This window comes from Nannobrachium achirus, assembly GCF_963921795.1.
Source record: "Nannobrachium achirus genome assembly, chromosome: 23".
Lineage (NCBI taxonomy): Eukaryota > Metazoa > Chordata > Actinopteri > Myctophiformes > Myctophidae > Nannobrachium > Nannobrachium achirus.
Window position 1 is genome coordinate 20,887,485 of NC_137830.1, and position 15,146 is coordinate 20,902,630.

Below are 15,146 nucleotides of genomic sequence, written 5' to 3' on the forward strand. Positions count from 1 at the left end.
CCCCAATTTATATTGTAAAATCAACATCAATTTTAACTCCATGAGGGTCCATTTGATTCATAACTATCATTTAGCTGGGGACCCCCTGGAACTCCCTCAAGGAACCCTGGGGGTCCCCAGACCCCACTTTGAGAACCAAAGTGTTATAATACACAAATATGACATGACGTTCCAATAAGAATTACATGGCCTAAGTGGTTAAATGCTCATAGTCGTATGTTTTACATAATGGTTCCTATATTCTCACCCTCGCCCAGTTCCTGCAAGACACCCTGGACACACTGTTTGGGATTCTGGATGAGAGCTCACAGCGATATGGACTGAAGGTGTTCGACTCTCTGGTAAGTCTCCTGATGTTGACCTGTTAGCTCCACAGTCCACAGACAGGCAATTTTGCATTTAGCAGACGCTCTTAATGCAGTGCGACTTACAATAAGCAAGGTAATACATTAGTACCTCAATACATCAAATGGAAAGAAATAGTAGGCAAATCTAAGAAAGAAAAACAAAAAACAGCTAGACCTATTCAGTAAAAAACTTCCTAACCAATTATGACATAAAAATAAAAATAAGATGCTATCTAAATTGTATGGTCATTTGAGGGTAGGGTGAATCTTCAGACCATGGTGGAAGCTAGGGAGTGAGTCTGCAGGTATAAGTGCAACTGTGAGTTTATTCCACAGTTTGGGGGCCTGGAGGGCGAAGAGTCTAGGCCTAGGCGAGTGGATCGTTGTCCTGGAGTTTTTAGCGAAGGTTTTGTCAGCATCCCTGTGTTAGCTGATCTGAATGCACGGGTGGGGTTGTAGTGCTCAATCAGGCTTTGAAGGTATGGAGGTGCCATACCTTTGGCTGCTTTGAAGGCCAGCATCAGTGTTTTGTATTCTGTGCGGGCAGCAACCGGGAGCCAGTGGAGGGAGCCGAGAAGGGAGGAAATGTGAACATTTTGGCTGGTTGAAGACCAATCGTGCTGCGGCATTTTGGATCAATTGGAGAGGCTTAAAGGACAACTTTTTAGCGGTGGTCCCGCCGCTCCTGTGATTCGCTTTCAAGATGTTACTGGCTGGCTGGCTGGCTGGCTGGCTGGCTGGCCGTGTATGTCTGTCGCCTGCCATACCTCTCCTGACCACACACATAGACCACACACACACACACACGTTAAAGGAGGGGCGCTATTGAGCAGGGCAGGCAGACAACACACTCTCTCTCTCTCTCTCTCTCTCTCTCACACACACACGCGCACACACACACAGTGATGGGCAGTAGCGAGCTACAAGTAGCGACGCTACATAGCTTAACTACATTTGTCAGTAGCGTCACGGTAGCGCAGCTCCTTTTGAACCAGCGTAGCTGTAGCGTAGCGTAGCTATTTTTAGACTCCAGTAGTGACGTAGCGTGCAACAAACGCTACACGTTACCATCCCGGCGAAATTTGACTGCTAAATAAAGTTTGTGAGGAAAATAATTCCCAACAGATCCCCAAACATGTTGTTCTGCACAGCGCTGCTTTCACTTCATTTCAACGAACCTCCTCTGTGTTGAGAAGCGACAGCGTAAAGCGAGACACTTCACCCTGCAACTAGAGGGATTTATGGCTCTTTGAAGTGAGACCGAGCCAAGGATCTGTCTCACTATGCGCTCTCTACTTCGCACTCTCTACTGCGCGAACCGGATCCCATCGTTCACTTCAAAGAACCGTTCAAAAGATTCGATTCGTTCGCGAACGTCCCACCTCTGCCTGCACCGTGTTCAGGGAACGTCTGAGAACAACTGACATACAAGCTCACATCGCGTTGCAAATGCCAACATTGTGAGCTTGTAGATCTCCGGGGGCGGAGTATAAATCAGGCTTCAGCCAGAGATGGACAGTAGGCTACTTGACCCAAGTACTTGAGTAAGAGTACAGAGTACTCCTGGTCACACTCCAATCCACAGTAAACTCAGTCAAAATGTTACAAGTAAGAGTAAAAAAAAGTAGGCCTACTTAATTATATTCACTTGTAAACCTTTTGTAATAAATATCATTGCATTTATTTTGTGTGCTGAAGTCTCTTTTAAGTTGAAATATTAATGAAAGAACAATTGTTTGCCATAACCTTACTGTCTCTGTATCACACTCACCTTGCTTTTGGCCCCACTGCTATACCAGCACCATTTACTTCCAACATCTGGCTGACCTACCTTCAAGTGCCTCTGTTGAGCAATCTTGAAATGCATTTATTTGACCCATAAGTACTGCAACCCCCGCTGCACCCACCCAGTAATGCTGTTGCGCAGCCTCCACAACCACCGCTCACTTCACACGGGTGTGATTTTTTTTTACCACATGGGTTCATATTTTAGATAGTCATTAGAGAAAAGAAAAGATGAGTGTTAAAATGTTTTCATTCACTTCTTTCTATCGTTTTAGTGATTTTAACGATATGCATGCCTGCATGCATGCCCCCAGCATGCATGCAAGTGGCTAAATATGTATTTTTAGACACAATAAGCCCATTCCCAAGATGCACCGCAATTTCTCATGGGCAGATGTTACTTATAGGGGCTGGTGTAAATAGTAAAAAAATAAATTGCCGGGTTATTGTGTCTAAAAATACATATTTAGCCACTTGTACGCATGCCCCCACCCACTGAAATCAAAATACAAAAATGGCTAAAACAATAAAAAGAAGTAAATGAAAACATTTTAACGCTCATCTTTTATTTTCTCTAATTACAATCTAAAATATTAACCCTTGTTGTAAAAAACTAAAGTTGTCCTTTAAGTGCAGGCAGGCAGGCAGGCAGGCAGGCAGGCAGGCAGGCAGGCAGGCAGGCAGGCGAGATAAGGACTGGAGGTGTTTGACTCTCAGCTAACTGAATGTTGAACTGTTTACTAGAGACTCATTTCTGTTATTTATACATAGCAGGTAATCAGACACAGGGTTTAGCTTGTGAATCTGATTTGATGTGACCATCTTACATTAAGTGCATATATCATTATTCGTTTGGAAGGACACACAGACATACAGATACACACCCGTACTAAGGGTTTGATTGAATAGCAGTGTGTGGAAGAAGTTCTCTGACTTTTTACTTAAGTGGGAGTAGCAATACCACAATGTAGAAACACTCTGTATTCACACCAAGCACGAACTTTGAGGATGATTATGTGAGCATCCATGCGGATGAACGATTCTGTAAACAGTGGCATCAAGCTGTGCAAAGTTCAGCTGTGTAGGAGTCCACACACGGAGGCAGAGAGAGAAAGAGAGAGAGAGAGAGAGAGAGATCTCCACCTCAGTGGTGTTGAAAGACACATGCAATAGGCAGAGGCTTTATGGATAATCTGACTATGATTATTCATTATAATGAGACAAGATTGTCGATGGCTACCTGAGGTAATGATATATATAATCTATAATCTGAAAACAAAACTACGACTGATTGATTCTGAGGGGGAGTGAGACCGATTGCATTCCAGATGTCCTTCTGATGGATATTGATTGTCTGTGAGTCGTTAGAAATTGCTCTAAAAGTGTGATATTGTTAACACCAATATGTAGGTAAAAAACAACAACTTAACACTAGAGCTGAAAATAGCCGGTCTACAAGCTCACATCGCTATTCTATACATAGGCACACGCACATATGCACGCACGCACACACGCACACACTCATGCACACGCGCGCTCGCGCGCACATGCATCGGCTTACTGATGATGAGAAGCAGTGAGGCATTGAAGCCATCAAGTGTCCTTTTGGTGGCATTTTAAAAGTATGGACTTCACTCCTCCATCTGAACACGTCCCAACTTGGAATGAGTTTCTTTTCATAGCGTCTCACTGATGCAGACACAATGCAATTCACACTGCAGAAAAAAAAAAATCCAGAAAAATGCTTTGTGCAGTTGTGTGTGTGCGCATGCATGCGTGCCCATGCATGCGTTCGTAACTGCAATGGAATGAGAACTGATTTGTAATCTTCTGAGATGGAATTCAACATTTCACCACATTAATCAGCAGTGATTATCTTTGTAGCCTACTATACCATATCTATTTTGAACTGTAGCTATACTGTAGTTCAACAATGGTTGTAATTGTAGTTGTCTTGGAATGTAATTTTCTTTTCTTGGGTGTATTCTATGAAATGTAATTATTTGTATAACTTTGTAATGTACAGCCACACAGACTGAACATACAGAAGCTTTAAAACCCAAGACAAAACGCATTGAATCTAGATAAAAACATTGTGTTAAATTAAAGCAGAGAAATTAAAGAATATCAAGACTGGCCTCTGCTGTTACAGAGGCCATCAAATAATGAATTATTCATCACAATATAACTTTACAGGTTTCACTTAATTAATCGCGAACTTCAGCCTTTTGCGCATCCATCACAGCAATTTGGTTCCCGTTTTAGAGGATGACGACGTTTGGATTTTGTCATTGATAAATTGACATTCATCCACACATGTTTCACCTCCTTCTTCCAGGTTCACATCATTAACCTCCTCCAAGACAGCAAGTTCCAGCACTTCAAGCCAGTCATGGACACCTACATTGAGAGTCACTTTGCGGGGGCTCTGTCCTACAGGTGTGTGTATGTGTGTGTGTTCGTGTAAAATAATAACGACAGGTTGAAAGTGGTAGTGATTCACATGGAGCACTGTATCCCAAACGGGAATTGTATTTTTAGAGATATATATAATTATGAATTTTGTTCAAACAAACAGACAAACACGTCTACGAAATTCCATAAATAAAATATAACAACAATTAAGAAGTAGTGAAAATAGCCGATGTACAAGCTCTCAACGTGGCGCGAAGCGACGCGTTGTAAGCTTGTAGAACTGCTATTTTCACTATTTTGGGTCCTGGGCGAATTTCTCTTTTGGGTCACGGGCTAAAAGGTTTGGGAACCACTGACATGGAGCATACTACTTTATCTGAGTACAATGGCCTGCTGAAAAGGGCAGTACGTCAGCCATTTAGCATTTGCTGTTGCCATGATTCAGGGTTTCAGTGTGGGTTTCACACATACTGTAATTAACATTAGGGATTCCACAAGGTCAGTCAAAGTCGACAATATCAACAGTGGTGTCTTGAGAATGGTTGTACTGTGCTAAGACAAAGCAAACCTGCTCGCTCATTGCAATAAATGTCAATATACTGTAGGTGGAGTGTCATTTTGCAATTAAACTGACAGTAATGAATGGCTCAGAGGAAAGCTGTGCTTGTAAACCTCATTCTAAAGCAGCAAAGAAGTGCTGTTGTGGGAAAGCTCAGTGCCGGTCTATAGATCTTCAGACTGAGTTCACACCAGATGCTTACGGTGCCCCCTGCCTGTGGAAAAAAAGAATTGCGCAGAGCTCTACTCAGGCTGGCCTCATTTCCCCCATGTCTTGTTCCGTCTCCTCTACACTTCCCTCTCACACACACACATGCACACACACACACACACACATGCACACACGCGCGCGCGCGCACACGCACGCACGCACGCACGCACGCACGCACGCACGCACGCACGCACGCACGCGCGCACGCACGCACGCACACACACACACACACACACACACACGCACACACGCACACACACAGCCTGCTGTTCTCACAGACTGTCCTATTCTCACTCGCTGTACCTGCTATGATAGCATGCTGTCACATTCCTCAGACACAGCTGACACGCAGGCGCACGGTTGCCAGATCTCATCTCCCTTCACCTCCGATCTACCTGTGATTTCCTCCTCCAGGTTCCAAAATAGTGCCGCTGCATCTGCTCATGTTTAATTAAAACTAAAGCTCTACAGGGGAGAGACAGAAAGAGAGAAAATCTTCCAAAAAACATGACTCTTTGATTTCAAACTGCTGTGTATTATGAACAATGGCTCTGTGTCCAAATCACTCAGTCGCTGCATGGTCTTATGTGGACAGCGTTTGAGGGTATCTGGTTACCTGAAGTCACTATTAAGGATCGGACAGATCCTAAGCTACTGTAGCCACCCTAACCTTTAAATTATTCATTTGAGGATGGGATGCCTCCTGAAGTACCCAACCAAAATAATTTAGTAAGTAAACAATCAAAATTATTTAGTTAGGGATGCCTCCTAAAGTAACAAACCAATTATTTTTATTAGGGGATGCCTCCTAAAGTAAACAACCAAAATTATTTAGTAGGGGATGCCTCCAGTTTACAGTTTACAGTTTAGGCATTTAGCAGACGCTTTTAATCCAAAGCGACTTACAATAAGCAGATAACATCACAATAATAAATGGATATGTCTCCTAAAATACCGAACAAAATGATTTAGTAGGGGATGCCTCCAAAAGCAAACAACCAACATGGTTTAAAAGTGGATGCTGCCTAAAGTAGAGAATGCCTCGAGCACAGGTTTTCCCTTGATTGTGAGCCAGGGGCAACCGGCCCACCACCCTCACTAATTATCAACCTGGAAACCATCGTTGTGTTAGGTGGGGATATGGGCAAATATTATTCATTTTATTGAGTTGCACAGTCTGTCTATTCTTGGCTTTAGTGGTGGACAGGAATCTCTGCAGTCGCATGTCATTTCCTGGCTCCAACCTGTAAATGCAGAGATAAAGTAGGCCTACAGTGTGTAGCTGCAAACAGTGAAACACACTTTGCTTTTACTGTAAGCTCTGGGAATCTTTACTTCCAAAACTTCACAAAGGACAGTTCATGTGCCTCCTGACAGAGTCTGTGGTTCTTAATGAGCTGATCCACTTCTGTAGTAGTTAAGCTTGAAATACTTTTGGAATTGAAGCCCAAGCATCCTCAGAAATGACCACTCATAATAATGATGCCTTCAGTTCTACTGTTCTCAAATCACGCGAATACCAACAGGTCAGTTGAAATCCCCTGTCCTAAAGAGTAACCAACCAAAACTGTTAAACACCTGCAGGGCTGGCTGGTCCTATAGGAGGAAATATATCCTCTACCAAACTGAGACAACGCGTGTCAGAGTGGTACATGTAGCTAGGTAGTATTTCAGTATTTCAGGACCTTCCGTGAGACCTTACATATCCTCAGCTGTCTGAGGTGGTACAGGCACTGCCTAGCCTCCGCAGCCACAGTGTCTGTGTGCATTTCCCATGACAAGTTCTCAGTGACGTGCACAGCAACTCACTGAGGTACTTTGAACTTCCCAGCCTCTCCACTGGTGTCCCGTTGATCATGAGATGGGTTCTCCTCCGTTGTGGAAGCCACTTCCATTTTGCACAGAAGTGATGCTGAGCTTCTGGAGCTGCAGTCAGTGGCGGAACAATGCAGTACTCACATATTTTACTTACGTAAAAGTCTTAATACTGCAATATAGACATACTCTGTTTCAAGTAAAAGTCCGGAATTCAAAATGTGCTTGAGTAAAAGTACAAAAGTATTGGTATCAAAATGTACTTAAAGTACCAAAAGTACTCATTGGGTATAGTGTCCTATTTCAAGTTTACAAATGTATAAAAATCTTTTGAAAATAGCAGATCTACAAGCTCACAATGCGTCACATCGCGGCATATTGTGAGAGGAAATGTATATAGGGCTGAAGTGTGTGTGTGTGTGTGTGTGTGTGTGTGTGTGTGTGTGTGTGTGTGTGTGTGTGTGTGTGTGTGTGTGTGTGTGTGTGTGTGTGTGTGTGTGTGTGTGTGTGTGTGTGTGTGTGTGTGTGTGTGTGTGTGTGTGTTGCCTCCCCAGGGACCTGATCAAAGTGTTGAAGTGGTACGTAGATCGCATCATTGACGCAGACCACCAGGATCACATCCAGCAAGTCCTCAAGGTGAGGAGGTCCACATTAATGTCCCTAAGCCAGCAGTTCTCAAACTTCTCAAAGTGGGGTCGCGGGAAGGTGTCGGGAATGGCACCAAAGGCCAAGTGGCATTGCCCCTAAAATGACGAAATTCCAGGCCTGTTCACAAGCCCTTGTAAGCAGAGGCTTAGAGAGACATACTGATTTTAACGGTTCATAAACGATTTCCTAGTGACTAATATCAGCGGGTGGTCCAAATTCATGGACCACTTTAGGCATGAGTTTACACCTCTACAAGCCATAAATCCGGTTAATACTTAATTATTGATATACAAAGGGGCAGCCCACTGTCTCATTGTACAGTGCTTTTCACAGCTGATCCTGGTTTGAATCCGACCACGTGGGGCTTTACTGCATCGTGTCCCCTTTCCTATTTAAGCCATTCAATCCTGGAAAGCGAATCGTTGGAATATATATATATATATATATATATATATATACATATATTTTTTTTTAAAGCGAACATTTGTAAATCAAATCTTTCTTGGGGTTCCTGGAACAAAATATTTTGAGATGGGGGTCCTTGACATAAAAATGTTTCAACACCACTGATATAGAAACATACGTTTTTTCCGAAAACTGTTCAAGAAGATTTAGAAGACATTTGTGGAATCGGCCTCAGGTCTTAACTCATTAATTGTCTGCACCCTCCCGAGTTTCCAGAGTTATTCCCGTTATCTGACACCGCCATGCCCGAGTTTCCCGAGTTTTGGGCATTTTTTTTATTTTTTTATTTTTTTACTTCCTTATATAACTAGGCATGATCGCAATCGTGAAATTGCATGTTTACCCCCATACCAACCCCATCTTTCAAACATGGCAGACATGTTTGTTTTCATTTGAAGAAAACATAATGGCATGCTCTTTCATGAATGCCTGAGCGGATTTCCAAGCAGATTTTTTTTGTTTGAAAGCTGTGAACGGCATGCACAGTCACACACGTGGTGCATGATCTATGCATGGGCGGTCATGATCCTCGCACTATGAATTACATGGAAGTTTATGGAGACTTGTGGCAGCCTGGCACTTTGGCAGCCATTTTTAAATGGCAAGGTATGTGTTAATCGATCAAATAAAGCATATATACAAAAAGAAACAAACACTCTCCATAGAAAGTGTTATCAAATATTTCCCCGGGCCCGTGGCACGCACGCAAGCAAGCAAGCACACCAGAGCAGTGATGATATCTCCCTATCACATTACTCTGTATTACAGCACATAGCATTTTAACCCATTTAGGCCTAGGATTATTGACTGCTTTAACTGTTGAAAAACAGCAGATATACAAGCTCACAGCGCGGCACCGAGTGCCGCGCTGCGAGCTTGTAGATCTGCTATTTTTGAAAAATCGTTAAAATTAGAATTTTCACACGATTCTATAAGTGTCTTTTGAATCCTTCTAAGATTTTTTGAAAAAACCTATGTTTCTATGACAGCAATCTGGCCAGCCATCGTCAAAGAAAAGGTCCTTTTCACTCAACTGGAGCTCAGTTAGTCTGTTCTTGAGAGACTACTATGTCAGTGGTTCTCAAACCTTTTCATGTGAAGGACCCCCAAAATGATATTTATTTGGCCACGGACCCCCATCTCAAAATATCTAGTTCCAGGGACCACCCAGAAGCAAAATTTTAGTTACAAACGTTCGCTTTGAAAATACATATATGGGTCAGTGACGTGACGCCCCAAAAAATGTGTTTTTAAAAAAACTTTAAATTGCAGGCATAAAAGTTATTTACTTTTGTTCTACTCACTCTCAACCTTATGGAAATACATTTTGTTTTTAGATATTCTATTGGAATCAGACTTTATTCAGCAGTTTGTTGTACTTGTGCCTAAAATCGTCATATGGTGTGACATGAAAATAATTGTTCATAAAATGAAAATGGAGTACATCTTTCTTAAGTTACTCACTTTATCAAAGTCCTTTATCATAACTAACCAGTGATCCACTATAGTTTTTTGAAAATTAATTATACCTGTATATTTTTTTTGAAAAAACCTATGTTTCTATGACAGCAATCTGGCCAGCCATCGTCAAAGAAAAGGTCCTTTTCACTCAACTGGAGCTCAGTTAGTCTGTTCTTGAGAGACTACTATGTCAGTGGTTCTCAAACCTTTTCATGTGAAGGACCCCCAAAATGATATTTATTTGGCCACGGACCCCCATCTCAAAATATCTAGTTCCAGGGACCACCCAGAAGCAAAATTTTAGTTACAAACGTTCGCTTTGAAAATACATATATGGGTCAGTGACGTGACGCCCCAAAAAATGTGTTTTTAAAAAAACTTTAAATTGCAGGCATAAAAGTTATTTACTTTTGTTCTACTCACTCTCAACCTTATGGAAATACATTTTGTTTTTAGATATTCTATTGGAATCAGACTTTATTCAGCAGTTTGTTGTACTTGTGCCTAAAATCGTCATATGGTGTGACATGAAAATAATTGTTCATAAAATGAAAATGGAGTACATCTTTCTTAAGTTACTCACTTTATCAAAGTCCTTTATCATAACTAACCAGTGATCCACTATAGTTTTTTGAAAATTAATTATACCTGTATATTTTTTTCATAATCGACACTCTGTGTGAGGCCCATGTTCATGATCTTACAACACATTTTAAATGTATTCTGTCAAAACTTTCTCTAAAATTACACAAATATTTGTGACTCTTCCTGATAATATTCTCTATGTAATCCATAAACATTTTTTTGGTTTAATCATTAATAAAGGTATGATTTTTCACTATTTGGAATGTCACACCAAATGATTTAGTGTCACACCGTATGATCATATCTTCATGTGTCAAAGCAAACTGTGTTTTAACCTACCTATTAGTGAGTACTGAACTTTACTGATTGATTAAACAATTACCCAGGATAACATGGCCTTAATATTTCTGAACAGGATATTATTGTAGGGCTTTAACATGGGATAAGAAAGAATTGTAGTAGTAGATGGATGATGAGGATGTGCACAGGAATGCTACGCACACCTAAGTCTTCTGCCGGCCCACGGCAGAAGGATCCTAAAGAGACAATAAGGCGCATAGCCACACTTGGAGCCAAGGCAACATTTTATTAACACCAATTAGTGGAAACAGAACTCAGCATTCAGGTAAATTGCTTTTTTCCGAAGTCTCCTGAACTTGAACACAGCATTTTGTGTTGAACAAATGTAATTAGGAATCATGACATTACACCACATCTCCACTAGCTAAAGAGTGCTGGGTTGCGCAACTCCGAAAATAGCTGATCTACAAGCTCTCGCAGCACAACGTGTTGAGAGCTTGTAGATCAGCTATTTTCGCTAGTTTTGTCTCGGGTCCTACCTTAACACTGTCCACTGTCCAGTCCAGTGAGTGAAAGTACAAAAGTATTAGATCAGATTATATTATACATTTAGACTGTACTGTACATCAGCCAGTCGTATTTGGTGAGGGTAGCAAACCGGCTTCCTTGTTGCGGTTCTGCTATGCCACAGACAACCTCCTGCTCTTCGTAGAAAATGCAGTCTCGCCCCTTTGGCTCCTCTCTCCTTGCTGGGTCATTGTTTAGTTTCTCCCTGTACTTTCTCGTTCTCTCAGCACTTGTCATTTTCCAGCTGACAAAAGAAAATGGAATGTATAGTTTAAGACAAAGAGAAAATATTGTTTAGATTGAAACAATATGTTAAGGTTTCTGTGAAGGGGTTTCTGCTCTGTCTGATGAATTTGAAGTATCACTGAATGAAGCTAAATTACATTTTATGTAAAAATGTTTAAAACAAATGTTTAAATGTACAAAAGAAACATGGAACTTTGTTATTTATTGTTATATCTGTAGTTAAATACAGTTTAAATCATATGGTGTGACAATCAAGTCATATGGCGTGACAAGCAGACATGTCACACCATTATGATTAAGTGTCACACCATATTACGTTTTCTGCATTTAGGTTTACCTTGAGGCTACTATGTACACATTAGCATGCTAACAGCATGCTAGCTATAACAAAGCAACCTAGATCTACATGGAAATATGACCAAAACTTCAAATAACTTAAGCTTTTTTTAATGAAAAGGTGTCACACCAACAGACATCCAAAGTGGTGAGTTTGTCAAAGTTTCAACAAGATGGCATTTCATGAAAATGTTAAAATCGTAACTCACCTCAGACACCTGTCTTGCAGTTGTGCTGGGAGTGCTGAATAGCCTTACAGAAGAAGGACCTCTCTAGCCAATAGGTGTCCAAATAATTGCCTGTTTAATTTTTCCAAACTAGTGTCACACCAAATGATTTTGGTTTGGGGGACAAAATGTTTTTGATCAGAAATGACTGAAAACATTATGCTTTGACTTTGAAAAGATATAGGCTCACAAATAGACATTTTTTTAGCCTAAATTCATTTTCAAATGATTTTTAGCAATTCTTTTTCTTAGTTTTATTCAAGTTCCCACTTTGAGAAACAAGGTCAGGACAGTCACACCATATGAGTTTTGCCATGTTTGGTTGAAAATTCTGAAGAAATGAGGAATGAAATGTTTTAATCTTGAGTAAGTTCACATAAAGCTTAATGTCCTGCACAATATTCAGAAGGTTTTTGACAAATATATTTTTTATTTATACATGTTTGACACCGAGGACAGCGAAAACGTTACGTCACGTCACCCATCCATATTCAAAGATTTGCACTCATTTTTACGACTTTTTCAAAAATAGCAGATCTATAAGCTCGCAGCGAGCCGCTGTGAGCTTGTATATCTGCTATTTTTCACTGGTTAAAGCATTCAATAATTGTAGGCCTAAATGGGTTAATAAATGGAAGCTGCTTGCCTGCGGCGTCGTGAATTTCCACGTTGCATTATTCTAATGACTCATGTAGACGATGGTATCAGAGAGACACGTGGCAGCCATGATGGTGCTGTTCCTCATTCATCATCCACACAACAGGTTTCTATGGAAGACAATGTTCCACGTTGCTTACATGCGCTGTTGCCTGTTGAATAAGTAATTATTATGTAAAAAGTTGTTCAGTTGTTTTTCCTGCTGTGTTATTTATCCTTAATTCATTATGGATCACCTTTTGCTGCCACACAAGTAGCAAAGCTACTCTTCCTGAAGTGAGGATAATTGGTCAAGTCTCTTTTAAAGGTCTTATGACATTTTATTTTGAGTTTTTTTCACGTTTCCTGACCTCAATTACAAAAAAAACAACAAAAATAAAAAAAACAGAAATTTCAACATTCAGTGGTTTTTCTGTAATCTGTAGTTTCTTTTTTATTACTAGGCTCAGAAAAGTGAGTTCATTTTCCTCTGAACGTACGCATCATCATCCAGGGGAGAGTGGTTGTAGGGGAGGGTGAACTCAACAACCAAAGTGGTGAATGGTAAATGGTGCATTGGACCAATGCAAACACAAAGTAAAGTAACAGCAAAGGTGATAACACCCTCCCCTACAACCACACCATCCCCCTGTATGATGATGCGTACGTCCAGAGACAAATTAACTCACATTTCTGAGCCTAACTATTCAAAAAACCACTGAATGTTGAAAGGTTTTTTGGGTGTAATTGAGTAACCTTACCTTATACTGCTGTGCTGCCTCTGGGCAACTGATTTTCCCCCTTGGGATAATAAAGGTATCTATCTATCTATCTATCTATCTATCTATCTATCTATCTATCTATCTATCTATCTATCTATCTATCTATCTATCTAATCTAGGTCAGGAAACCTAAGAATAAAATAAATGTACATTTGATGTCATAAGATCTTTAAGGAGTCTCTTAAAACTAGCCTTATTGGGTGCTTCAGTTATCATAGTCAGTAATGTGTTCCGTATAATAATTGTCTTATACATTATATTCGCCCCTAGTAGCCTGCCTTGTAGCATGATTATGACGATCTCTCACATACTTTGTGAGTGCAAACAAACTGGTTGTTGACTATACCTTGGCTGTTTGAAAATATTTTCAAACATTTTGTACTTTTACTGTTGGTACTTTTAAGTACATTTTGATACCAATACTTTTGTACATATACTCAAGTAAATTTTGAATTTGGGACGTCTACTTGTAACGGAGTATTTGTACATTGCAGTAGTGATACTTTTTCTTAAGTAAAACATTTGAGTATATTTTTTATTTTCTTCCAGGCCAGCGAGTACATCTTCAAGTACATCATCCAGTCCCGGAGGCTATTCTCCTTGGCCACCGGGGGGCAGAATGAGGACGAGTTCCGCGTCTGCATCCATGAGCTCTTCATGTCCATCCGCTTCTTCCTGTCCCAGGAAAACAAAGGGACGAGTCCCGTCACTCAGACACAGGTACTCTATGCGCGTGTGTGTGTGTGTGTGTGGGGGGGGGGGGGGGGTGGGTAGGTGGGTGCGTGCGTGTACTCACGTGTGTATTGATGGGATGGACTGGGTGTGGGAGAGAGATTGATATCATAATCCAATGTAATTAAATAAAGACGAGATTCTCGACCTTGGCATTATGGACAGAGGAGGAAAAAAAATAGATTTCTTGTTTTAAGCAGTAAAGAGATAAAAAGCGCATGCCAAGTATGTGTAGGTATATATCTAGTAAATAATAACCGTGCGTGTTGCTGAGTTACTTTGTAGCATTATAATTTCTCAACCACTTGTTGACCCTGTTGTGGTCTGACTTGGGTTCATTCATGGCTTGTAGAGCTTGTAGATCTGTTATTGTCAGTACTCCAGTACTTTCACTCAAATACAAATTTGACAGAACCACTTTCACTAGTAGTGTATTTGTATCTATACTTTGACTCAAGTACTGCGGTCGAGTACTTTATCTACAACTGCTGCTGAGTGGCTAAACTGCAACTGTGCTATGCATTGTGTCCTCATTAAACCTGCTCCGCTTGCACGCCACACAATGTCCTGTTTCCAGAATGATGGACCCTGTTTAGCATCAGTGGTAAATGGTGTGTAGTTGGATTTCATCTTACCGGAGGGTTCTACAGTTGCACAGAGATCTTTTTCTTACCCATACAAGCCCTATTATACCTAACGAATAGCGAAGAAGGCAAATCTATAAGCTCAAAACGTGTTACATTGTGACATGTTTTGAGCTTGCTAGTTTCGAAAAAATAAATACATGAATTTTTAATTTGGGAAAAAAAAAATGTTTTATGAGAAATGGCAGACAGTCCCAGTAGTCAGGGAAAGTTAGCTCTCAAACTGTCAAATCTGGGAATAAATTCCTTACCAAACAATTTCTTCACCAATGTGTTCGTAAAGGTGTCTAGTAACATATCTAACAAAGATTGAAATTCAACATCCCTAGCAAAATGTTTGACAGCTAGGGTAATTCTGGGTCTCATTCACTTACTATACACTGTAC

At 40.7% G+C, this 15,146-nt stretch overlaps 1 protein-coding gene across 2 annotated transcripts in view; it reads left to right on the plus strand.

Annotated features, from left to right (window-relative positions):
• dock4b (dedicator of cytokinesis 4b) overlaps positions 1-15,146 on the plus strand; it is a gene marked incomplete at both ends in the record, with an annotated part of 311,706 nt that overhangs the window by 194,082 nt on the left and 102,478 nt on the right. For both annotated transcript variants that reach the window (XM_080753915.1, XM_080753916.1), the window contains 4 exons: positions 258-341; positions 4,471-4,571; positions 7,686-7,767; positions 13,934-14,104. In XM_080753915.1, the coding sequence (XP_080610041.1) occupies positions 258-341; positions 4,471-4,571; positions 7,686-7,767; positions 13,934-14,104 (438 nt within the window). The remainder of the gene's footprint in view (positions 1-257; positions 342-4,470; positions 4,572-7,685; positions 7,768-13,933; positions 14,105-15,146) is intronic.